At 45.9% G+C, this 27831-nt stretch overlaps 1 protein-coding gene across 1 annotated transcript; it reads left to right on the forward strand.

The window, feature by feature from the left end:
- Window positions 1–12679: 12679 nt before the first annotated feature.
- On the forward strand, window positions 12680–13697 carry LOC139830411 (uncharacterized). Its single transcript, XM_071818409.1, has one exon. The coding sequence runs from the start codon at window positions 12747–12749 to the stop codon at window positions 13695–13697; it is 951 nt and encodes a 316-aa protein (XP_071674510.1). The 5' UTR covers window positions 12680–12746.
- Window positions 13698–27831: the final 14134 nt, after the last annotated feature.

The raw sequence follows: 27831 nt of genomic DNA on the forward strand, positions 1-27831 counted from the left end.
ATAGCTAAAAAAGAGACAGGAACAAGCTAGACCTAGTTTTTAACTGGCATTACACTTTTCTTCAAAGAAATATGGGGTTTACTATGGAAGCTGTAAACTAATGATATGGCCGGTAGATATCTCCCTAGTGGTGGCTGTATTATCTAAACTTACACAATGTGGGGCTTGGTTTAAAGATTCTCATGGTCTAGTAGCTAGCCAATTTATATACTCCTACATCTTAATATTAATCTTATTCAAACCTGGGCATATATAGTAATTTATAAATCAAATGTCACCTTCTGCATTAATATTTAATCTAACACAAACATTCAATGACTGCAATGAACAGAACATTCTCCATAGCTAGTTCTAAAAAATACGTAGCTATAACAGCATTAGATGGCAGCATACACGACCATTTCAATTATGTATGGAGAAACAAAACATCTTTAATAAAATTTACTGAAGCTCCTGCATGCCACCGGATAGAAGGGAACATGCTGGTTCCGGTGCAGCAAATTTGAGGACATAGTTTATTCCATGCAAGCCAAGGTAGGTATATCCATTTCCTTTTCGTTGCAAAGTAGTCTTCGTCGACGGAGCGGCCGACAATGTGCTGTAGGGCGGGGAACTCCTCCTCGTCGCCTGCGCCTCGGCCTCCTTCTCCCACCATTGCTTCTTCGCCGGCGGAAGTGGTGGCGAGGCGTCCTCCTCCTTGACGCGGGAGTGGCGGCCCGACCCCGTCGTCCGACGAGCCGGAGCAGAGGACGCGCGCCTCGCCTCGTCGCGGATGACGACGCCTCCGAAAGGAGGAGCGGGCGTGGCCGAGCGCGTGCGCGCGACGGCAGACGACGATCCGGTGTGCGAGCTTCCGGACACCGCGGTCCTTTCCGGCGCCCTCTGCAGGGTCGGCGCCGGTGCCATGTTCGCCGCATGCGCGGCTCCCGTTGCCCTCGGACGCGCGGACGGAAGCCGTGCGGCGGAGCGTGTCGTCAACGGAGCGGCCGTACCACCAAGCACGGCGGCCGACGTTGTTGAAGCGGCCGCCCGAGCGGTTGTCCGTCCGCGCGAGCTCGACGGCGCGCTCGTCTTCGAAGCGCCGTGCCCAGGACGGGTTGTCGAGGGCGTTGCCCGGCAGGTTCCTCTCCTCCGGCGTCATCTGGGCCCGCCGTTCCCTGGCGAGGGCCCGCGTCTGTGGTCCTGGCGGTGGCACGGCGAAGCCGCCGTTGGAGACGTGCCAGCCGTGCGGCAACTTGTACTGTACTGGCACGGGGATGCGGTGCCAGTACAGTAAGTCGGCCTCATCGAAGGTTAACTGCGTCGAGCGGAGCACGCCGCCGCCGCTGCCGCCGCCGGCCTGGTCGTTGTGCGCCATCGCGTCGGCGGGGTGCGTGGGAGGTTCGCGCGGAGGTTGACGGCGGCGGCTAGGGTTGGACGGCGGGGGAAAGTGAGAAGTGCGCGCCGGTGGGGTTTTAAGGGAGGCGGCGGACGCGCATTGAAGGCGTGTGGGTAAGGTAGGTGGATGCCGCGTGGCCATTCGCCGCCCTCGCCGTTTGGGTTTCCGCGCGTGAGGCCATTAACGCCGATGACCAACCTCCCCGCGTTGTTTCCGATGCGAACCGCCGCATCCTCTCGCTGACAAGGCGCCCCCACCCGCGCAAACCGTCGTTCCGCGAGGCGCCGGCGCACCCAATTCGCGCCCTTGGCGAAGGGGCCGGCACATGTATAGTGGGCCGGCAGCATGTTCACAACTGTTCGCGTGATTAATTGGGTTCTATCCTTGCTAGCTAGTTTGGATAGTTGAGTAGTTGACCCGTGTCTGAAGACAAGTGAGAGCTCGAACAATGGACTGTGTCATCGATCTTTAGCTATAGCTTAATCACCTTAATGAAAAGACGACCCTGGACGTCTCTTCTCTCCCGCACAGTGCAGAGAAGCGATTTCTGAAACCTTCTAGTCGAGCCACCTCGCCGGCGTCGATCCGCCGGTTCCCTCTCCCTCCGCCGGCCGCTGCGGCGGCGGGAGGGTGGGGGAACCCCGGATCTCGCCGTGTACATAGTGTAGACTTGAGTAGGTGGCCAGCCGGCGGCGCCGAGGAGGCGGCGGCGAAGTCGGAGTAGCTTTTTGGTGCGGCGATCTTCCCCTTTCGCGGTGGGCTTCGGTGGAGCTCCGCTGTGGATCGTCCGTCCTCCCCACGGCCGCGGCTCTCCGGACCTGCGGTGCGTGGCTTCCCCTCACCGGAGGCCGAGGTGCGGCGGATCCGGCAGTGTGTAGAAGCTCAAGGTGCGGCTACTTTTGACCATGGCGTCTGAGTCGACGGAGCAAGGTGGAGGCTCTCCGGAGTCGAGGATCGACGACTTCCCGACCGCTGAGGGGCACCTCCGATCCAAGGCTTGAAGGGAGGTGTAGCGGCGGCGCGCCATCGGCACGTCTTGTTCGCCGTTGACGAAGACGGGATCCAGGAGGACTCAGTTGTATTTTTTATCTTTGTTACGGATCTTTACGTAAGAACTATGGTTTAATAGTATTTGCTCCTTTTCGCAAAAAAAAAGCTTAATCACCTTAATGGGCACTCCCTCCTATCTCGTGGTTCTGGTGGACTATGGAAGTTAGCCACATCTACGTACTAATCCATGATAAGTTAGCTAATTTATCTAAGGATCCAAACGGGTGACAAGTAAATTGATCTAAACATGTTAAATTAAAAAAAATCTACTTTTTCCACATTGAGTGTTGATTGGGCTTATTTTTTCGGTCGCTATTTTTTACTCGAGGGGTCCGAACAATACATTTATTGGCAAATAATGGATATCTCGATATTTGACCATCCTAACTAAGTTACACAAATTTCAAGCTCGAAATTTTTACGAACAAAACTACTATCAAGCAGTTGATTCCAACCAAGGATGGCATATGCGCGTCCACTATCGACCAACCACCTACTGACCCTAGGAGACGCAGACCCATTTTAGCGGGTTTTCTTATTTATCTTGCCTACAATATAGATGCATATCCGTTTATATAGATCTTAATCTTATGTTAGTAGATAGTGGCTCCCTCCTAAATAAGACATATATATTTCTTCCGTAAATTCCATAATTTTTCCACTGGTAGTTATTAATTAGTATCTCATAATACATATCATAGTCATTAGTATGTCAGTTACTAAAGCTGGTATAGGATTGTACCGGGCCACGTGTCTCCCCAGGGAAACTTGCAAGGTGCATAACCTTGCCACGATCGATACCTGCACTCCCCTCCTCGCTAAATAGGCTACCGAAGGTGTACCTATTTTAGGTACCGCCGACGCACTAGCGTATGCCACGATAACAGTCCGGTGGTAACCAGTTACCGCCGGCATAACGAGTCGGTCCGCCATCGATAATTGATAGATATCCCTGGTGCAGAGGTAGTGCGCCGTCGTTATTTTAGTTTAAGATTAAAAAACCTCGTCTCTTTGCGTGTCCTATTTAATTTTATTTAAACTTGTACTACAACTTTCCAACTAGGCCCCTAAAGAAACAACTCTAAAAGCAATTGGGTCCTTAGAAGGCTCAACGTCGGCTTTGCGTCGGTCGGCGCTACCTCCCGGTGCGCCATCAGAGGCGTTCTCGCCGTTGCCCTTGGGCCATCGAAGCGCGAGTCGTACCCCCTGTCATGGTGCGTGTCCTCCACCGGTTCTCCTGCACATGCGCCTCTTCCCATCGCTCCTCTCGAGTCGCGCCGCTACGGTCGCCGCCGGAAGCAACAACAACAAGCATGATGGAGCACTGACATGCTAGAGCACGCTGTTGTAGGGTCGCTGAGTTGCGCCTCGATGGTGGCCGCACCTGGAAGAGGCGTGTGTTGCATCTGATCCCGCTACCTTGATCTAGACCCGCGTCGCTCCTCGATACAAGGAGGACGCCTTCCCGCGGCAGATGCGAGGAGGGGTGCGTCCGTGGACTTGGCACATATATAGTGGATTTGGTGTACCTCGCCATTGCCGAGGAGGAGCAACGGCGACATGATGGGGCCCTCCGCAGCACAAAGCAGCAAAACGGTCACGAGGCGCATCAACGCGACCAGTTGGGAGGGATTCCCGTGGTGGTCGTCTGCAGGATTGGGTGGGTGGGGTGTGTCCGCGTTGTGCGTTGAGCGTGTGTTGGTGTGCGTTCATGGGCTGAACACCGTACGAGTGGAGGACAGGAGGGTTGGGTCAAATATTTTTTACAGCCCAATAGTGTCGACGGGTCGTTTTAGGGAACACCGGTGGTACTGACACGCACCCGTATACTCATATATTGCTGGGTAGGACGTTTTTAGGTACGCTGGTAGTGTCATGTTATCACCAGCGCATCGAATAAGTGCTACACCGGCGGTAAATAGCGTTGTCGCACCACTTGTTTGGTGCGTCGGTGGTACACGTGCAGCTATAGGCTCTTTCATAATAGTGCCTCCTTCACTATCATTCGTCATCCCCTTCGGTGGTCCCCACGACATCTTTCCCTAGATTTCCTTCGATGAAATTGTGCGATGAATCATGGGAAACCCTTACTCGTTTACGTTGTGAAATGATATTGTAAATAAATGTGGTTTAAAGAGGAAAATCCTTAACATAACTTTTAATTCCCAATTTATTCCATGAAAAGCTAGGGGTAGATACCTGTGGGCCCACTTAGGAGGGTTTCCCATGATATCGCGTGAGAATGGGCAAAAATGTTCTTGCCATTTTGCATGGGGGTCCAACCGAAGCTATATAGTGTTTATTTTGCGAGACAAAATCAATGTAACATATTAGTCTTATTCAATTTTCTAAGAACTTTGCCACTTTTGGGGCTTTTCATATTTATGTGACCTAATAGAACACAAAAAGTGTAAATTTACATGGAATCACCACATTCGATGAAAATCTATGTGGTGGACATCGTGGCTGCTATCGGATAGGGGGCGCATGAAATCACACGAAGAAGGGTCGAAAACCCTTACTCTTTTGCATTCGGCCATACTATGGGTATGTAAGGGTGGTACAAAAATGTAAATCCAATACACAACTTTAAAGTAAAACTGGCTTCACAAACATGACTATATCACACGAAGATTCTAACTTATAGTGGATAACTACCATTTCATGGGCACCGACCCAGTTTTCTATGAACTTTGCCACTTTGGGGGGTTTTCATGTTTACGTGACCTATTAGAACACAAACAAAGCGTAAATTCACATATAATCACCACCTTCGATGAAAAGATAGTGGGGTGGTCATCGTGGCTGCTCTTTGGATAGGGGACACATGAAATCACACGAGGAAGGGTCGAAAACCCTTAATCTTTTGCATTCGGTCATACTATGGGTATGTAAGGGTGGTACAAAAATGCAAATCTAATACACAACTTTAAAGTAAAACTCGCTTCACAAACATGGCTATACCGCATGAAGATTCTAACTTATAGTGGATAACTACCATTTCATGGGCACCGACCCAGTTTTCTATGAACTTTGCCTCTTTGGGGGTTTTCATGTTAATGTGACCTATTAGAACACAAACAAAGGGTAAATTCACATGGAATGACCAACTTCAATGAAAAGATAGCGGGAGACATCGTGGAGCCTTCCGAACAGGGGCACATGAAATCACGCGAATAAGGGTCAAAACCCCTTACTCTTTTGTAGTCGGTCATAATATGGGAGTGTAAGGGCCGATTTAAAGTATAAATGCTTCACAAACATGATTATACCACATGAAGGTCCTTACTTATAGTGGATAGCTACAATTTCATGGGCATCGACCGAGTTTTCTATGAACTTTGCCACTTGGGGGGGTGGGGGTTCATGTTTATGTGAACTATTAGAACACAAAAAAGTGTAAATTCACATGGAATCACCACCTTCGATGAAAAGATAGTGGGGAGACATCGTGGAGCCTCCCGAACAGGGGCACATGAAATCACGCGAAGAAGGGTCGAAACCCCTTACTCTATTGTAGTCGGTCATAATATGGGAGTGTAAGGGTGATGTATATAGGAAAATCCTAGCACCACTTTAAAGTAAAACTGCTTCACAAACATGATTATACCGCATGAAGGTCCTTACTTATAGTGGATAACTACCATTTCATGGGCACCGACCCAGTTTTCTATGAACTTTGCCACTTTGGGGGTTTCATGTTTATGTGAACTATTAGAACACAAAAAGTGTAAATTCACACGGAATCACCACCTTCGATGAGAAGATAGTGGGGAGACATCGTGGAGCCTCCCGAATAGGGGCACATGAAATAACACGAAGAAGGGTCGAAACCCCTTACTCTTTTGTAGTTGGTCATAATATGGGTGTGTAAGGGTGATGTATATAGGAAAATCCATGCACCACCTTAAAGTAAGACTGCTTCACAATCATGATTATATACCACATGAAGGTCCTTACTTACAGTGGATAACTACCATTTCATGGACACTGACCCTTGCCACTTGGGGGGGGGGGTCATGTTTATGTGACCTATTAGAACACAAAAAAGTTTAAATTCACATGGAATCACCACCTTCGCTGAAAAGATAGTGGGGAGACATCGTGGAGCCTCCCGAACAGGGGCACATGAAATCACGCGAAGAAGGGTCGAAACCCCTTACTCTGTTGTAGCCGGTCATAATATGGGAGTGTAAGGGTGATGTATATAGGAAAATCCTTGCACCACTTTAAGGTAAAACTCCTTCACAAACATGATTATACCGCATGAAGATCCTTACTTATAGTGGATAACTACCATTTCATGGGCACCGACCTAGTTTTCTATGAAATTTGCCACTTTGGGGGGTTTTCATGTTTATGTGACCTATTAGAACACAAATAAAGTGCAAATTCACATGGAATCACCACCTTCAATGAAATGATAGCGGGGAGACATCGTGGCTGCTACCGGACAGGGGACTCGTGAAATCACACGAAGAAAGGTCGAAACCCTTACTCTTTTGCATTCGACCATACTATGGGAGTGTAAAGGTGGTACAAAAATGTAAATCCAATACACAACTTTTAAGTAAAACCGGCTTCACAAACATGACTATACCGCATGAAGATTCTAACTTATAGTGGTTAACAACCAATTCACCATGTATTCCATATGGTATATTGACATGACTTCTACCAACGCCGCCGAGACACATCGAGGGGGAGACGACTATGGGGGGGGGCTAGGATTCGGCTGCCAAAGGCACCCTTATGAGTTCAGTATGGGTCTAGCTAGCCCCTCTTTTTCGAGTCTCACTTGATCATGCAGTGGTGGAGCCATGTGATGTCGTTGTACCTTCGTAAATGCATCAGTTACATTCCCTCCATCCCTTGGGCTCTGGCCCCAAGGTAGCTAGGCTATGTTCATAGTGCCTCATGGTAGCGTGTTTGTTTTGGCCACAAAATATGTCACATGTTTAGATCGTTTCATCCCTACCTATTACGCCATTACTTCTTTATGGCCAGTAGAAAAGAAGCCGATAAGAGTAAAGTGGTTATAACTTGATTTGTGGAGACTTTAGGTATGTGAGATATGTTACAAATAAAAAAATTGTACTTAAATGAATAAAAGCGCTCTTAGTTTAGTTCGGTAGATCGCGAGTCTCCAAAACCTGCTGCCGTAGGTTCAAATCCTGCGGAGTGTCAATCCATCTAGCTTGTATCGAAGTAGAGTAAAAAGTTGTGTAGGCGTCCTGTGTATCCTTGATATTCGACCATGGTGACAACGCTTGAGTGCCTCATGGTCTTGTTCGTGTACTGTTATCCGGCATCGCTTGCAACACAATCGTGTAGTCTCGGCCATCGAATGTCTTCCGATCATGCCGATGCGGCTAGCTCATGGATGTTCTTGTGATCGGTGTTTGCATACTTCCCTCGTTTCTTCCGGGTCTCCCAGAATCTGGCAAGTTGTCACGAGGTGTCCTCTCTTGCATATGGTGATATCGCGCAATTAACTAATTTGTGACACGCCCGTATTGATGAATATACACACATAGAGCTACCCAACCCGTTCTCACCACCCCCCCTCCGGTGCCGACCATCCGTTTTGTGTCTTTCGAGCTGATGGTCATTGTTAGCCAATAAGAAGAGAGGAATTGGCGACCCACGGATAACCCCTCTAGAGATGATATGAACCGTCCATCCTAAATTGATCCAACGCTTCCCGGCTGTCTCCTCCGAAGCCGAAATATTAGCTTTGGCGCTTAGGAAATTTAGATTGACCAGGCGGGAGACTCCGCAGCCGAAATACTACGATTGGATTTGCCGCGCGGGAAGACATCCAAATATTTCGTGGCCCTTCCCGAGTCCGAAATATCTGCAAAAAAGACAGATATTTCGTGGCCCATCGACAGACCAGCCCACTTCCACGTTTCTTTCACCTCCCACCCACACCACCTCTCCTCTCTGTCCCCACCATCTCCGGCAGATCCTGGCCAGCTCCGGCCACCCCTCCCGTCGCAGACCACCGCCCAGCATCCCCTCCTCCACACCTCCCGACGTCATGGCCTGGAGCCACCCATTCACAGCCGCCCATCCGAACAACATCCTGGGTACCCAACCCCCTCCGCCGCCGGCCACTCACCCCGCTCTCCCCAACCACCGGCACCTCCTTCCCTGCTCTCGAGATCCCTTGCTCTCCGACTTCCGTCTCTCGCGCGAGCCCCCTCCACCGGCTGTCATCTCCCTCGCCGGCGGCGGCGCCGCCCACCCTTACCCCTAGCACGTCCCCTCCGCCTTCCTCTACTCCCAAAGCCCCCAGCCTCTCATGGACGACCCCTGCAGCAGATCGACGACGCATGCGTTCTATCTCATGCAGCAGCACCCCACCCACCGGCCGGTCAGTGCATCAACGTCGCCGGCCCACGACGACGCCGGCTCCGGGCGCCGAACAGCACCCACGCGCGGCACGGCAGGGGAGCTGCTGTTCCGGCGTCTACACTAGGCCACTAGCTACCTGCTGCTGTCGGGGTGGGGAAGCAGCAGCAGCTGCCGGCGTTCCACGGTCGAAAAGTCGGGGTCTTCCACGACCTCTAGATGCTGCCGCCGACCACCTCTAGTTGAGCACCACCAGTACTCCCTCTCTCTCTTTTACATGTTCATTACTGTTGCTATGAAGGTGGACTGTGCTGCCTGAAACAAGGCTCCATACTGTTGGTTGGTTTGGACTGGAGCCATGATTTCGTGGTTGCTGGTCAGCATGTTCAGTGCTTCGGTTCATACGGGCCTGCTCTCAGATGTATTAGCAATTTGGAATAATCCACTTAGGAAGAAGGGTGTGAGTTCTATATTGGACTAATTTTCCTGTATGGTGATTGCAATCTAAACTTACTTCAATGTTTTTGATCCCTTGCTGATTGTGAACATTGAATTTGATTCAAAAAAAAGTCCACCATAGTAGTGCATAAGTTTGATGAATCCATTGATTCTGGAGTCCTCTCTCTCTTTTTAATCTGCCGACTCAGCGGAGCGCACGCAGCTCCCTTGGGTGGATCGTGGTCACGTCGCGCGTACCTAGCTTCTTTAATTATCCGTTGTTGACCGGGTCAGCCAGCCGAGAGTGGTGCGCGCGGCGGCTGGCGACTCTCTCTCTCTCTTTAATTCGGTTCCGTTTTCCTTCTGGTTCATTCGTTCAATTTCGCGTGCGCGGGGGTCTGCAGCGAGGCCGCCGGTTCCGCGCGAAATGGATAAGCTCCAAACCGGACAGCAGCGTCTTACCGCTCTGGCCCTCTGCCCACTCTTTTTCCTTTTTGACCATCTTTTCCGTAGGGGTAGCCGGTGCTGTGTTGTTTGTCCCATTTCGAAGCCCCTTTCACCATTGGGCATTTCACTTCTTACCAGTTCCCAGTCTATAGGAAATTTTAAAATTAATAAAATATAATTGGTAATGTACTTCCTTCTGAAATTATCTCAACTTTATCAAAATTTGCATGTATCATAAAAACATATCGAATATTTGTCTAAATTTGGATATAACTGTAGATAAGATTAAAAGAGTGTCACGTCTAAATTTACACAAAATTACCACATTCTCTTATGGATAGATGAAGTAAATCGAATCCAAATTCAACGCACCATCTGGAAATGAAAAGAAAAGGAGACAAATTTAACCATGGATAATGCCTAATGTTATTTGGGCCATCAATTTGGCCCAGTGATTGTTTCTCCACCTACATGTTGAGTTTCGTTTTGAAATTGCTTTGACATGGCAGGCGGGTACAAGTTCCGCTAAAAAAAAGCAGATAGATGCAAGTGGTGTAAATGTCATCAAGTTTTTCTCATTATTCTGTGTAACTTTTAAGTAAGGAAACACGGGAGTACTCGTGTGGGAGGATAATACCTCTGCTTGAAAGAATGGGAAACAATCGACAATTATTTCATTCCTCACAATGTGCCAACTTAAAGAATAAAATCCAAACGCCACTGTGGACTGCACCGACAGAAGCAAAAGAAAAAAAGGTTCAAAGCCCTCCAACTGGATTATTTTTTTAGAATCAATTGGATATAAGTTGACACCAGGACTTCGTTGAGATAAACACAGTACAAAGCATTACTAGGACATGCACTAACAATATCACAAGCTAGCTAGGTTCCGCCATAGCAACAATTTGTATCCACTACATATTTAAGGGATGCTACTCATTATACTTAGAGAAGATGTTCATCAGTTCACAGGAACTGCCATTCTAGTCATTCACGTACACAATAGATCGATATCGCCAGAATGCATCAAACTTTTTTCAACCTCACGCGTCTATAGAAATCTTGCTAGGTTCCATCTCAGAATTGCCCCGCCTCCCTCCACGTCTAGACATGTAGTCGTGCTCCATCATCAAATACTTCTCGTATCTCTACTCCATGGCTTCCTGATCTCCTCAGCAGCAACTCTCTGATGCCTGCAATTCAGTAGAAGTCAGAGGACGGAAATTCATTGATCTGGTTAACTAGTTTAAAACAGCTAGCAATGCCAAATGTCTGAGATATCCAAGGGAGCAGATTAATTCCGTACTGCATTCAAGAACATAATTCACTTGTGTCCAGGGTGTGTTCTTGCAAAGGATCGAAACTTGAGTAATTCAGAAATTGGGAGCATAATTGTCTCTTGTTATTGCTGTCTGGTGATAGCTAAAGCGATCAATAATTCATCTTGCGATGCTGGAATTAGTATCATTTTTGTTTTGAACTGCTGCATTCGTGGCAAAAATGTAAAACACCTCTTGGACTGGCCTCTATAGTTGACTATCCAGGTAACTTTGTTCTTATACGGCAAGGATCATCACCGTTTCACTGATAGCTAAAAAAGAGACAGGAACAAGCTAGACCTAGTTTTTAACTGGCATTACACTTTTCTTCAAAGAAATATGGGGTTTACTATGGAAGCTGTAAACTAATGATATGGCCGGTAGATATCTCCCTAGTGGTGGCTGTATTATCTAAACTTACACAATGTGGGGCTTGGTTTAAAGATTCTCATGGTCTAGTAGCTAGCCAATTTATATACTCCTACATCTTAATATTAATCTTATTCAAACCTGGGCATATATAGTAATTTATAAATCAAATGTCACCTTCTGCATTAATATTTAATCTAACACAAACATTCAATGACTGCAATGAACAGAACATTCTCCATAGCTAGTTCTAAAAAATACGTAGCTATAACAGCATTAGATGGCAGCATACACGACCATTTCAATTATGTATGGAGAAACAAAACATCTTTAATAAAATTTACTGAAGCTCCTGCATGCCACCGGATAGAAGGGAACATGCTGGTTCCGGTGCAAAGAAATTTGAGGACATAGTTTATTCCATGCAAGCCAAGGTAGGTATATCCATTTCCTTTTCGTTGCAAAGTATCAAAACTTGAGCAATTCAGATATCAGGAGCACAATTGTCTTGTGTGATTTCTGTTTCTTGATAGCTAAAACAATCAACAATTTGTCTTATTGTAACTGGAATTAATATCTTTTTTGGGTGAACTGTCGCATGCATGGCAAAATGCAAAACACCCCTTAGGCTCTTGGACTGGCCTCTATTATTGACTGTCCAAGGTAGCTTTCTTTCCCATATGGCAAGGATTGTCACCGTTTGATTCATAGCTAGAAAAAGAATAACAGGAACCAGCTAGACCGAGTTTTTAAGTGGCGTAACATTTATGTTGAAAAACATATATACGGTACTGTGGAGGCTATAAACTAATGATATGGCCGGTAGATATCTCTGATGGAGTTCAACGATTCGATTTAGAAGTTAAGTAACAGTAGTTTAAATGTTTTCATATTGTATTGAAGAATACAAACAGGCTAGTAAATTAAAATAACCTTATTATGCTAAGATTCTAATTGTTGAACACTGGACATGTTTCTGGCCCAAGTGGCCTAAGGCCCATGTGTGCTGACCTATAAAAGGAGGGAGCTGGAGGAGAGCTAACCCTAAGAGTGAAGAAACCACACCAGCCGCCAGGGACCAAGAAAGATGAGGTGAGCTGCTGCTCCAACATGGTATCAGAGCAGTGTGATGGGGCTGAAGGGAAGCCGGTTCAGTGGGAGTGGTTACAACGCGGCGGAGAGGAGACGAGGTGGTGATGCGTGCAAGGGGAAGGAGAAGGACAAGCTGGACCGTGGTTCTTGTCTGTTGCGTGCAGCTGCTCATCCAGGAGTGAAGCAGGGGTGGTGGTTTCTCAAGTCGTGTGTGCCTGCTGCTGGTGAAAGGAGGTTGCTGGTAAGCGTGCCCCGAAGCTATTTGTTGTTTTTGCTGGGTGAAGGTGAGAGTGCAGATGGGTGAGCCCAAAGGCCTTGCGGAGGCTCGCGAGCAGCTCACGCTGTTTCTCTCAAAAGGGGGTGGCTCTGAGGCCATTGTTCCCCGACAAGAAGTGGTTCAGAAGATTGACCTGTCACCCACGGACATCAAGCTAGAGGGGGTTACCAACTATCTGAGTTGGTCTCGGAGGGCAATGTTGGCTGTGGATCAGAAAGATCTTGATGGGTACTTATTGGGGACTATCAAAGAACCAGGAGACAAGACTAGTGCTGAGGGAAAGAAGTGGAAAACCATCAACTCTCTGCTTATTGGGTGGTTGTTGAACTCGGTGGTGCCCTCCATTGGGCGTTCCGTGGAGGGGTTGTCCACAGCTGCTGAAATATGGAAGACCTTGTCCATTCAGTACTCTGGTAAGGGCAATGTCATGCTCATTGCTCAGATTGATGGGAAGATTCGCCATCTCCACCAGGGGGACATGACAGTGATGGCATATGTGGCAGAGCTGCAAGCCTTATGGGCTGATCAGGATAACTGTGACCCTCTCGAACTCTATGATGCAGCCTCCATCGAGTCAGGGCACAAGTGGATAGCTCGCAGGCGTGTGCTCAAGTTTTTGGAGGGGCTAAGTAAGTGCTTTGATGGCAGAAAGGCATCTCTGCTGCACCACACCTCCTTGCCCACTCTTGACGAGGCCATTGCAGCAATGGCTCAAGAGGAGGTGCGGCTCTCTCTGGAACCAGCAGATGAGAAAGTTGTGTCAGCTCCAACGTTTGCCGTGACCGAGCGTAGAGAGTGGAAAGAGACTAGGGACTGTTTCATTTGTGGGGAGACTGGTCACCTGAAGTGGTACTGCCCAACTCGTGGTAGAGGCAGGGGATATAACAGAGGGGGAAGTAGCGGGATGGCTAGAGGTAGAGGAGGACACGCTGGAAACTCCGGTGGTCAGAGTGCACACATGGCGACGTAAGTGGCCAATGGGACGTCAAAGGATGCAGAAGTGGATGGTGCTGCCTATGGAAACTTTGCTAACTTGGTCTCCACGAATGAAGGTAATTCTGAAAAGGCATCCCTTCCTACAAATGAGAATGATACAGAATGGATTCTAGACTCTGGCGCATCTAAGCATGTTGCGGGTAAATTCGGTGTGTTTGAGTCTTACATTAAGCATCCTCCTACTCACAAAGGCACCATTCAAACTGCTGATGGTACAAAATAACCTGTTGTTGGAGAAGGCACAGTAAAGTGCACTTCAAACATCTCTTTGTCATCTGTTTTACACGTCCCAGCGTTTCCTGTTAATTTGCTCTCTCTGAGTGCTCTCATTAATGACATAGACTGTAGTGTGACTCTTAACAAGTTTGGTGTCGTGATTCAGGAGCGGGAGACGAGGCAGATGGTTGGGACTGGCACCAGGCGTAAGGGGCTTTGGTATGTGGAAAAAGGGGTGCAACCAGAGTTGGTGTATGCTGCAACCATGGAGGACAAGGAAAAACAGGCTATGGTCCATCACTGTAGGATGGGGCATGTGTCTTTCGATAAGATGAGTAGAATATTCCCTGATATTATGTGTGGAATAAGCAAGGGCAATTTAACATGTGATGCTTGCGAATATGCTAAACATACAAGAGCCTCATATGTGAGTAAGGGGCTTAGGAGCATATCTCCTTTTATGCTTATTCATTCAGATGTATGGACTTCCCCAGTGGTGTCAGTGAATGGAATGAAGTACTTTGTTACCTTTATTGACTGCTATTCTCGTATGACTTGGGTTTATTTGATGCGCCACAAGGATGAGGTGTTTCACTGTTTTCAGAACTTCCATGCATATGTAAAGAATCAGTTTCAAGTACATGTGCAGGTGCTCAGGACTGACAATGGCACGGAGTATTTGAACACCACCTTTGGGGCCTTCTTGTCTGAACAAGGTATTCTTCATCAAACGACTTGGCCAGATACCCCTCCCCAAAACGGTGTAGCAGAGCGAAAAAACAAACACGTTTTGGAAGTAGCTCGCTCGCTGATGTACACAATGAATGTGCCCAAGTTCCTGTGGAGTGAAGCAGTCATGACAGCCACTTTTTTGATTAACAGGACACCCTCCAGGATACTTGGTATGAAATCCCCATGCGAGTTGTTGTTTGGGAAAAATAAGTTTGTTGTCCCTCCAAAATTATTTGGCAGTACATTCTTTGTTCGGGATCATAGACCATTGATTGGGAAGTTAGACCCACGAGCAGTAAAATGTGTTTTTGTTGATTATTCCTCTAGTCAGCAGGGGTATAAATGTTGGTGTCCCTCTGCGAAACGCATGTTTGTAAGTATGGATGTCACCTTCAGGGAATCCGAGCCATTCTATGGTGAGCAAACTGATCTGAGCTTGTTGTTTGCAGAACTTGACCAACTTCACTCTCGGCAAGATGGTCGTGAGGGGGAGAAGGTAGTGTCTCACACTAAGGGCGATTCTATGGGTACTAAACCTGATGGTGATGTGCTGGTTCAGGCCCAACCAGTAGTGGGTATGATTCCGCTTGATTCTCCCCAGGTTCCTGTTCCTGTTCAGGATCGGTGGCCACGGAATCTCCAAGTGTACACCCGACGGCAGCCACATGTGCAGCGGGAGCAGGAAGGTAGTGATGTGAGCCCATCTGACACAGTGGGACAGCAGCCACATGTGCAGGGGGGCAACAAGGCAGTGCTAGCAACTCATCTGACACAGTGGATCTGCCAATTGCATTGCGAAAGGAGACACGTGAAGTAGCCAGAAAGGGTGAAGTGGCAAGGAAGGCTCTTTGCGAAATGCATGCTCTACAAACTGTTTCTCGATGAACATGACATTAGCAAATTTGTTTCTTACGAGTCTTTAGGTATCAAATTTCTGATGAATGCATCAAACTTTTTTCAACCTCACGCGTCTACAGAAATCTTGCTTGGTTCCATCTCAGAATTGCCCCGCCTCCCTCCACGTCTAGACATCCAGTCGTGCTCCATCATCAAATACTCCTCGTATCTCTACTCCATGGCTTCCCGATCTCCTCAAAGCAGCAACTCTACGATGCCTGCAATTCAATACAAGTCGAGAGGACGGAAATTCATTGATCTGGTTAACTAGTTTAAAACAGCTAGCAATGCCAAATGTATGAGATATCCAAGGCAGGCAGATTAATTCCGTACCTGCATTCAAGAACATAATTCACTTGTGTCCAGGATGTGTTTACTGCAAAGGATCGAAACTTGAGTAATTCAGAAATTGGGAGCATAATTGTCTCTTGTTATTGCTGTCTGGTGATAGCTAAAACGATCAATAATTCATCTTGCAAGAATCGGAATTAGTATCATATTTGTTGTGAACTGCTGCATTCGTTGCAAAAATGCAAAACACCTCTTGGACTGGCCTCTATAGTTGACTATCCCGGTTCATCACAATTGTAGCAATTTCGCTTTCCTTCTTTGTTGAAGCCTCCTTTCTTCATGGTAAGTTTTTCATATTTCTTGGCAAGTAAAGCCAAATCCATGATAATATCACTTGTTGAAGTCATTCTTTTAGAATCAATTGGATATAAGTTGACACCAGGACTTCGTTGAGATAAACACAGTACAAAGCATTACTTGCTGTGCGTATTTGACAACAAAAATGTTGCTTGCTGGAAGAAAGAAAGAAATATTTAATTTAGCTTATTATTTGGGATGGAAATCCAAGAAAAGGTATGTTTGGCTAGTGGCGCCATCGCCAAGCGTCCAAAGTCTTAAGTCGCGAATATTCACGCGAGCGCACGCGCTATTTGTGTGTGATTCATGTGCTTCTACTACTATCTAGAAGACAACAAAAAGCTCCCCTTATAAGTTGGTCTTCATCCTCTTGGCTTAGCAAGGTGGGACTAAACATTGGAGTACCCTTCTATGTTGCTCTCGTATTGCCGTTTTTGGCCCTTTTACAGGATTCGCTTTGGGCTTCCACGGAAGAAAACTGAATTGAAAATGGACCTCGCCTACTTGTTTTCTCTACCTTGCCACAGGCCCACCTTGTGTAGCCTTGTGAGTGAGTGTGACACGCACTATTTAATTCCGTCAACCGCCTGGATTGTAATACCTTTATATAACATGCATGCAACATGCAGCTCACGCTTGAACGTTCAGACATGCTCCTGATCTCTTTCACAAATACTTTCTCTATTCACAAATAAATGTTGTATATTTGTTCGATTTATATCTAAAGCGCTTCTAGATCTATGCGAATCAGATTACGTCACTTATTTACGAATGGAAGGAGTAGAATGGAAAAGACCTTTCTCGAAAGAACTCCGCTAGCTCTTGACTATCCAAGTATTGTGCCCTTATGGCCGGCTTGTGCCGGCAAGACACATGGCGTCATTTGGCCGCAGATCCTCGACTCGACGCCGCAGCGGCTGCGAGAACAAGCTGGCATGGCGTGGTGTGTTCTTAGGTAAAACCATCCCAACATGCATCTCGCTGCGTGTGATATCTTCCGCGTCCTGAAAATATGCCTACTAGTTCAGCTTCATGCATCTCATAGCGTGTTGAACATCGCCCATTAGCTGATGGATCCAGAGTGCTGACATATATAGTTTCTACTGCCGACGTCGACGTCGTGCCTAGCGAGACGCTGCGCTGATGGATTCTGCCGTGGCATATATGTAGCTACTCTATTTTCCAGCAGGCTAAGTGAACAAGAAAGATAGCTAATTAGACTTTTTTAGTTGCTATAAATTCTAATCAGCAGATCGATGATTCTAAACATTATGCATTCACATGATTCAAGAATCAGAAGATCGATGATTCTAAACATTTTGCATGCATGGCTACCTCATGTTTATACGATGGCATGCGACGAAAAACAAACACGTTTTGGAAGTAGCTCGCTCGCCGATGTACACAATGAATGTGCCCAAGTTCTGTGGAGTGAAGCAGTCATGACAGCCACTTTTTGATTAACAGGACACCCTCCAGGATACTTGGTATGAAATCCCCATGCGAGTTGTTGTTTGGGAAAAATAAGTTTGTTGTCCCTCCAAAATTATTTGGCAGTACATTCTTTGTTCGGGATCATAGACCATTGATTGGGAAGTTAGACCCACGAGCAGTAAAATGTGTTTTTGTTGATTATTCCTCTAGTCAGCAGGGGTATAAATGTTGGTGTCCCTCTGCGAAACGCATGTTTGTAAGTATGGATGTCACCTTCAGGGAATCCGAGCCATTCTATGGTGAGCAAACTGATCTGAGCTTGTTGTTTGCAGAACTTGACCAACTTCACTCTCGGCAAGATGGTCGTGAGGGGGAGAAGGTAGTGTCTCACACTAAGGGCGATTCTATGGGTACTAAACCTGATGGTGATGTGCTGGTTCAGGCCCAACCAGTAGTGGGTATGATTCCGCTTGATTCTCCCTAGGTTCCTGTTCCTGTTCAGGATCGGTGGCCACGGAATCTCCAAGTGTACACCCGACGGCAGCCACATGTGCAGCGGGAGCAGGAAGGTAGTGATGTGAGCCCATCTGACACAGTGGGACAGCAGCCACATGTGCAGGGGGGGCAACAAGGCAGTGCTAGCAACTCATCGACACGGTGGATCCGCCAATTGCATTGCGAAAGGAGACACGTGAAGTAGCCGTAAAGGGTGAAGTGGCAAGGAAGGCTCTTTGCGAAATGCATGCTCTACAAACTGTTTCTGATGAACATGACATTAGCAAATTTGTTTCTTACGAGTCTTTAGGTATCAAATTTCTGATGAATGCATCAAACTTTTTTCAACCTCACGCGTCTATAGAAATCTTGCTTGGTTCCATCTCAGAATTGCCCCGCCTCCCTCCACGTCTAGACATCCAGTCGTGCTCCATCATCAAATACTCCTCGTATCTCTACTCCATGGCTTCCTGATCTCCTCAGCAGCAACTCTCTGATGCCTGCAATTCAATACAAGTCAGAGGACGGAAATTCATTGATCTGGTTAACTAGTTTAAAACAGCTAGCAATGCCAAATGTACAGATATCCAAGGCAGGCAGATTAATTCCGTACCTGCATTCAAGAACATAATTCACTTGTGTCCAGGATGTGTTTACTGCAAAGGATCGAAACTTGAGTAATTCAAAAATTGGGAGCATAATTGTCTCTTGTTATTGCTGTCTGGTGATAGCTAAAACGATCAATAATTCATCTTGCAAAGAATCGGAATTAGTATCATATTTGTTGTGAACTGCTGCATTCGTTGCAAAAATGCAAAACACCTCTTGGACTGTTGACTATCCCGGTTCATCACAATTGTAGCAATTTCGCTTTCCTTCTTTGTTGAAGCCTCCTTTCTTCATGGTAAGTTTTTCATATTTCTTGGCAAGTAAAGCCAAATCCATGATAATATCACTTGTTGAAGTCATTCTTTTAGAATCAATTGGATATAAGTTGACACCAGGACTTCGTTGAGATAAACACAGTACAAAGCATTACTTGCTGTGCGTATTTGACAACAAAAATGTTGCTTGCTGGAAGAAAGAAAGAAATATTTAATTTAGCTTATTATTTGGGATGGAAATCCAAAAAAAGGTATGTTTGGCTAGTGGCGCCATCGCCAAGCGTCCAAAGTCTTAAGTCGCGAATATTCACGCGAGCGCACGCGCTATTTGTGTGTGATTCATGTGCTTCTACTACTATCTAGAAGACAACAAAAAGCTCCCCTTATAAGTTGGTCTTCATCCTCTTGGCTTAGCAAGGTGGGACTAAACATTGGAGTACCCTTCTATGTTGCTCTCGTATTGCCGTTTTTGGGCCTTTTACAGGATTCTGCTTGGGCTTCCACGGAAGAAAACTGAATTGAAAATGGACCTCGCCTACTTGTTTTCTCTACCTTGCCACAGGCCCACCTTGTGTAGCCTGTGAGTGAGTGTGACACGCACTATTTAATTCCGTCCACGGCCTGGATTGTAATACCTTTATATAACATGCATGCAACATGCAGCTCACGCTTGAACGTGCATACATGCTCCTGATCTCTTTCACAAATACTTTCTCTATTCACAAATAAATGTTGTATATTTGTTCGATTTATATCTAAAGCGCTTCTAGATCTATGCGAATCAGATTACGTCACTTATTTACGAATGGAAGGAGTAGAATGGAAAAGACCTTTCTCGAAAGAACTCCGCTAGCTCTTGACTATCCAAGTATTGTGCCCTTATGGCCGGCTTGTGCCGGCAAGACACATGGCGTCATTTGGCCGCAGATCCTCGACTCGACGCCGCAGCGGCCTGCGAGAACAAGCTGGCATGGCGTGGTGTGTTCTTAGGTAAAACCATCCCAACATGCATCTCGCTGCGTGTGATATCTTCCGCGTCCTGAAAATATGCCTACTAGTTCAGCTTCATGCATCTCATAGCGTGTTGAACATCGCCCATTAGCTGATGGATCCAGAGTGCTGACATATATAGTTTCTACTGCCGACGTCGACGTCGTGCCTAGGGAGACGCTGAGCTGATGGATTCCGCCGTGGCATATATGTAGCTACTCTATTTTCCGGCAGGCTAAGTGAACAAGAAAGATAGCTAATTAGACTTTTTTTAGTTGCTATAAATTCTAATCAGCAGATCGATGATTCTAAACATCATGCATTCACATGATTCCAGAATCAGCAGATCGATGATTCTAAACATTTTGCATGCATGGCTACCTCATGTTTATACGATGGCATGCGACGAAAAAACAAACACGTTTTGGAAGTAGCTCGCTCGCTGATGTACACAATGAATGTGCCCAAGTTCCTGTGGAGTGAAGCAGTCATGACAGCCACTTTTTTGATTAACAGGACACCCTCCAGGATACTTGGTATGAAATCCCCATGCGAGTTGTTGTTTGGGAAAAATAAGTTTGTTGTCCCTCCAAAATTATTTGGCAAGACATTCTTTGTTCGGGATCATAGACCATTGATTGGGAAGTTAGACCCACGAGCAGTAAAATGTGTTTTTGTTGATTATTCCTCTAGTCAGCAGGGGTATAAATGTTGGTGTCCCTCTGCGAAACGCATGTTTGTAAGTATGGATGTCACCTTCAGGGAATCCGAGCCATTCTATGGTGAGCAAACTGATCTGAGCTTGTTGTTTGCAGAACTTGACCAACTTCACTCTCGGCAAGATGGTCGTGAGGGGGAGAAGGTAGTGTCTCACACTAAGGGCGATTCTATGGGTACTAAACCTGATGGTGATGTGCTGGTTCAGGCCCAACCAGTAGTGGGTATGATTCCGCTTGATTCTCCCCGTGTTCCCTGTTCCTGTTTAGGATCGGTGGCCACGGAATCTCCAAGTGTACACCCGACGGCAGCCACATGTGCAGCGGGAGCAGGAAGGTAGTGATGTGAGCCCATCTGACACAGTGGGACAGCAGCCACATGTGCAGGGGGGGCAACAAGGCAGTGCTAGCAACTCATCTGACACAGTGGATCTGCCAATTGCATTGCGAAAGGAGACACGTGAAGTAGCCAGAAAGGGTGAAGTGGCAAGGAAGGCTCTTTGCGAAATGCATGCTCTACAAACTGTTTCTGATGAACATGACATTAGCAAATTTGTTTCTTACGAGTCTTTAGGTATCAAATTTCTGATGAATGCATCAAACTTTTTTCAACCTCACGCGTCTATAGAAATCTTGCTTGGTTCCATCTCAGAATTGCCCCGCCTCCCTCCACGTCTAGACATCCAGTCGTGCTCCATCATCAAATACTCCTCGTATCTCTACTCCATGGCTTCCTGATCTCCTCAGCAGCAACTCTCTGATGCCTGCAATTCAATACAAGTCGAGGACGGAAATTCATTGATCTGGTTAACTAGTTTAAAACAGCTAGCAATGCCAAATGTACAGATATCCAAGGCAGGCAGATTAATTCCGTACCTGCATTCAAGAACATAATTCACTTGTGTCCAGGATGTGTTTACTGCAAAGGATCGAAACTTGAGTAATTCAAAAATTGGGAGCATAATTGTCTCTTGTTATTGCTGTCTGGTGATAGCTAAAACGATCAATAATTCATCTTGCAGTAACTGGAATTAGTATCATATTTGTTGTGAACTGCTGCATTCGTTGCAAAAATGCAAAACACCTCTTGGACTGTTGACTATCCCGGTTCATCACAATTGTAGCAATTTCGCTTTCCTTCTTTGTTGAAGCCTCCTTTCTTCATGGTAAGTTTTTCATATTTCTTGGCAAGTAAAGCCAAATCCATGATAATATCACTTGTTGAAGTCATTCTTTTAGAATCAATTGGATATAAGTTGACACCAGGACTTCGTTGAGATAAACACAGTACAAAGCATTACTTGCTGTGCGTATTTGACAACAAAAATGTTGCTTGCTGGAAGAAAGAAAGAAATATTTAATTTAGCTTATTATTTGGGATGGAAATCCAAAAAAAGGTATGTTTGGCTAGTGGCGCCATCGCCAAGCGTCCAAAGTCTTAAGTCGCGAATATTCACGCGAGCGCACGCGCTATTTGTGTGTGATTCATGTGCTTCTACTACTATCTAGAAGACAACAAAAAGCTCCCCTTATAAGTTGGTCTTCATCCTCTTGGCTTAGCAAGGTGGGACTAAACATTGGAGTACCCTTCTATGTTGCTCTCGTATTGCCGTTTTTGGGCCTTTTACAGGATTCTGCTTGGGCTTCCACGGAAGAAAACTGAATTGAAAATGGACCTCGCCTACTTGTTTTCTCTACCTTGCCACAGGCCCACCTTGTGTAGCCTGTGAGTGAGTGTGACACGCACTATTTAATTCCATCAACTGCCTGGATTGTAATACCTTTATATAACATGCATGCAACATGCAGCTCACGCTTGAACGTGCATACATGCTCCTGATCTCTTTCACAAATACTTTCTCTATTCACAAATAAATGTTGTATATTTGTTTGATTTATATCTAAAGCGCTTCTAGATCTATGCGAATCAGATTACGTCACTTATTTACGAATGGAAGGAGTAGAATGGAAAAGACCTTTCTCGAAAGAACTCCGCTAGCTCTTGACTATCCAAGTATTGTGCCCTTATGGCCGGCTTGTGCCGGCAAGACACATGGCGTCATTTGGCCGCAGATCCTCGACTCGACGCCGCAGCGGCCTGCGAGAACAAGCTGGCATGGCGTGGTGTGTTCTTAGGTAAAACCATCCCAACATGCATCTCGCTGCGTGTGATATCTTCCGCGTCCTGAAAATATGCCTACTAGTTCAGCTTCATGCATCTCATAGCGTGTTGAACATCGCCCATTAGCTGATGGATCCAGAGTGCTGACATATATAGTTTCTACTGCCGACGTCGACGTCGTGCCTAGGGAGACGCTGAGCTGATGGATTCTGCCGTGGCATATATGTAGCTACTCTATTTTCCGGCAGGCTAAGTGAACAAGAAAGATAGCTAATTAGACTTTTTTTAGTTGCTATAAATTCTAATCAGCAGATCGATGATTCTAAACATTATGCATTCACATGATTCCAGAATCAGCAGATCGATGATTCTAAACATTTTGCATGCATGGCTACCTCATGTTTATACGATGGCATGCGACGAAAAAACAAACACGTTTTGGAAGTAGCTCGCTCGCTGATGTACACAATGAATGTGCCCAAGTTCCTGTGGAGTGAAGCAGTCATGACAGCCACTTTTTTGATTAACAGGACACCCTCCAGGATACTTGGTATGAAATCCCCATGCGAGTTGTTGTTTGGGAAAAATAAGTTTGTTGTCCCTCCAAAATTATTTGGCAGTACATTCTTTGTTCGGGATCATAGACCATTGATTGGGAAGTTAGACCCACGAGCAGTAAAATGTGTTTTTGTTGATTATTCCTCTAGTCAGCAGGGGTATAAATGTTGGTGTCCCTCTGCGAAACGCATGTTTGTAAGTATGGATGTCACCTTCAGGGAATCCGAGCCATTCTATGGTGAGCAAACTGATCTGAGCTTGTTGTTTGCAGAACTTGACCAACTTCACTCTCGGCAAGATGGTCGTGAGGGGGAGAAGGTAGTGTCTCACACTAAGGGCGATTCTATGGGTACTAAACCTGATGGTGATGTGCTGGTTCAGGCCCAACCAGTAGTGGGTATGATTCCGCTTGATTCTCCCTGTGTTCCTGTTCCTGTTCAGGATCGGTGGCCACGGAATCTCCAAGTGTACACCCGACGGCAGCCACATGTGCAGCGGGAGCAGGAAGGTAGTGATGTGAGCCCATCTGACACAGTGGGACAGCAGCCACATGTGCAGGGGGGGCAACAAGGCAGTGCTAGCAACTCATCTGACACAGTGGATCTGCCAATTGCATTGCGAAAGGAGACACGTGAAGTAGCCAGAAAGGGTGAAGTGGCAAGGAAGGCTCTTTGCGAAATGCATGCTCTACAAATCAAGCTTCGATGAACATGACATTAGCAAATTTGTTTCTTACGAGTCTTTAGGTATCAAATTTCTGATGAATGCATCAAACTTTTTCAACCTCACGCGTCTACGTAAATCTTGCTTGGTTCCATCTCAGAATTGCCCCGCCTCCCTCCACGTCTAGACATCCAGTCGTGCTCCATCATCAAATACTCCTCGTATCTCTACTCCATGGCTTCCTGATCTCCTCAGCAGCAACTCTCTGATGCCTGCAATTCAATACAAGTTAGAGGACGGAAATTCATTGATCTGGTTAACTAGTTTAAAACAGCTAGCAATGCCAAATGTACAGATATCCAAGGCAGGCAGATTAATTCCGTACCTGCATTCAAGAACATAATTCACTTGTGTCCAGGATGTGTTTACTGCAAAGGATCGAAACTTGAGTAATTCAGAAATTGGGAGCATAATTGTCTCTTGTTATTGCTGTCTGGTGATAGCTAAAACGATCAATAATTCATCTTGCAAGAATCGGAATTAGTATCATATTTGTTGTGAATCGCTGCATTCGTTGCAAAAATGCAAAACACCTCTTGGACTGGCCTCTATAGTTGACTATCCCGGTTCATCACAATTGTAGCAATTTCGCTTTCTTTCTTTGTTGAAGCCTCCTTTCTTCATGGTAAGTTTTTCATATTTCTTGGCAAGTAAAGCCAAATCCATGATAATATCACTTGTTGAAGTCATTCTTTTAGAATCAATTGGATATAAGTTGACACCAGGACTTCGTTGAGATAAACACAGTACAAAGCATTACTTGCTGTGCGTATTTGACAACAAAAATATTGCTTGCTGGAAGAAAGAAAGAAATATTTAATTTAGCTTATTATTTGGGATGGAAATCCAAAAAAAGGTATGTTTGGCTAGTGGCGCCATCGCCAAGCGTCCAAAGTCTTAAGTCGCGAATATTCACGCGAGCGCACGCGCTATTTGTGTGTGATTCATGTGCTTCTACTACTATCTAGAAGACAACAAAAAGCTCCCCTTATAAGTTGGTCTTCATCCTCTTGGCTTAGCAAGGTGGGACTAAACATTGGAGTACCCTTCTATGTTGCTCTCGTATTGCCGTTTTTGGGCCTTTTACAGGATTCTGCTTGGGCTTCCACGGAAGAAAACTGAATTGAAAATGGACCTCGCCTACTTGTTTTCTCTACCTTGCCATAGGCCCACCTTGTGTAGCCTATGAGTGAGTGTGACACGCACTATTTAATTCCGTCAACTGCCTGGATTGTAATACCTTTATATAACATGCATGCAACATGCAGCTCACGCTTGAACGTGCATACATGCTCCTGATCTCTTTCACAAATACTTTCTCTATTCACAAATAAATGTTGTATATTTGTTCGATTTATATCTAAAGCGCTTCTAGATCTATGCGAATCAGATTACGTCACTTATGTACGAATGGAAGGAGTAGAATGGAAAAGACCTTTCTCGAAAGAACTCCGCTAGCTCTTGACTATCCAAGTATTGTGCCCTTATGGCCGGCTTGTGCCGGCAAGACACATGGCGTCATTTGGCCGCAGATCCTCGACTCGACGCCGCAGCGGCCTGCGAGAACAAGCTGGCATGGCGTGGTGTGTTCTTAGGTAAAACCATCCCAACATGCATCTCGCTGCGTGTGATATCTTCCGCGTCCTGAAAATATGCCTACTAGTTCAGCTTCATGCATCTCATAGCGTGTTGAACATCGCCCATTAGCTGATCGATCCACAGTGCTGACATATATAGTTACTACCGCCGACGTCGACGTCGTGCCTAGGGAGACGCTGAGCTGATGGATTCTCGCCGTGGCATATATGTAGCTACTCTATTTTCCGGCAGGCTAAGTGAACAAGAAAGATAGCTAATTAGACTTTTTTAGTTGCTATAAATTCTAATCAGCAGATCGATGATTCTAAACATTATGCATTCACATGATTCCAGAATCAGCAGATCGATGATTCTAAACATTTTGCATGCATGGCTACCTCATGTTTATACGATGGCATGCGACGAAAAAACAAACACGTTTTGGAAGTAGCTCGCTCGCTGATGTACACAATGAATGTGCCCAAGTTCCTGTGGAGTGAAGCAGTCATGACAGCCACTTTTTTGATTAACAGGACACCCTCCAGGATACTTGGTATGAAATCCCCATGCGAGTTGTTGTTTGGGAAAAATAAGTTTGTTGTCCCTCCAAAATTATTTGGCAAGACACATTCTTTGTTCGGGATCATAGACCATTGATTGGGAAGTTAGACCCACGAGCAGTAAAATGTGTTTTTGTTGATTATTCCTCTAGTCAGCAGGGGTATAAATGTTGGTGTCCCTCTGCGAAACGCATGTTTGTAAGTATGGATGTCACCTTCAGGGAATCCGAGCCATTCTATGGTGAGCAAACTGATCTGAGCTTGTTGTTTGCAGAACTTGACCAACTTCACTCTCGGCAAGATGGTCGTGAGGGGGAGAAGGTAGTGTCTCACACTAAGGGCGATTCTATGGGTACTAAACCTGATGGTGATGTGCTGGTTCAGGCCCAACCAGTAGTGGGTATGATTCCGCTTGATTCTCCCTGTGTTCCTGTTCCTGTTCAGATCGGTGGCCACGGAATCTCCAAGTGTACACCCGACTGCAGCCACATGTGCAGCGGGAGCAGGAAGGTAGTGATGTGAGCCCATCTGACACAATGGGGACAGCAGCCACATGTGCAGGGGGGGCAACAAGGCAGTGCTAGCAACTCATCTGACACAGTGGATCTGCCAATTGCATTGCGAAAGGAGACACGTGAAGTAGCCAGAAAGGGTGAAGTGGCAAGGAAGGCTCTTTGCGAAATGCATGCTCTACAAACTGTTTCTGATGAACATGACATTAGCAAATTTGTTTCTTACGAGTCTTTAGGTATCAAATTTCTGATGAATGCATCAAACTTTTTCAACCTCACGCGTCTACGTAAATCTTGCTTGGTTCCATCTCAGAATTGCCCCGCCTCCCTCCACGTCTAGACATCCAGTCGTGCTCCATCATCAAATACTCCTCGTATCTCTACTCCATGGCTTCCTGATCTCCTCAGCAGCAACTCTCTGATGCCTGCAATTCAATACAAGTCAGAGGACGGAAATTTATTGATCTGGTTAACTAGTTTAAAACAGCTAGCAATGCCAAATGTACAGATATCCAAGGCAGGCAGATTAATTCCGTACCTGCATTCAAGAACATAATTCACTTGTGTCCAGGATGTGTTTACTGCAAAGGATCGAAACTTGAGTAATTCAGAAATTGGGAGCATAATTGTCTCTTGTTATTGCTGTCTGGTGATAGCTAAAACGATCAATAATTCATCTTGCAAGAATCGGAATTAGTATCATATTTGTTGTGAATCGCTGCATTCGTTGCAAAAATGCAAAACACCTCTTGGACTGGCCTCTATAGTTGACTATCCCGGTTCATCACAATTGTAGCAATTTCGCTTTCCTTCTTTGTTGAAGCCTCCTTTCTTCATGGTAAGTTTTTCATATTTCTTGGCAAGTAAAGCCAAATCCATGATAATATCACTTGTTGAAGTCATTCTTTTAGAATCAATTGGATATAAGTTGACACCAAGACTTCGTTGAGATAAACACAGTACAAAGCATTACTTGCTGTGCGTATTTGACAACAAAAATGTTGCTTGCTGGAAGAAAGAAAGAAATATTTAATTTAGCTTAT

Source organism: Lolium perenne, chromosome 4 (assembly GCF_019359855.2).
Source record: "Lolium perenne isolate Kyuss_39 chromosome 4, Kyuss_2.0, whole genome shotgun sequence".
Classification (NCBI taxonomy): Eukaryota; Viridiplantae; Streptophyta; class Magnoliopsida; order Poales; family Poaceae; genus Lolium; species Lolium perenne.

Coding starts and splice junctions, on each gene's coding strand:
- LOC139830411 (XM_071818409.1), top strand. CDS start 12,747: ATGGGTGAGCCCAAAGGCCTTGCGGAGGCTCGCGAGCAGCTCACGCTG.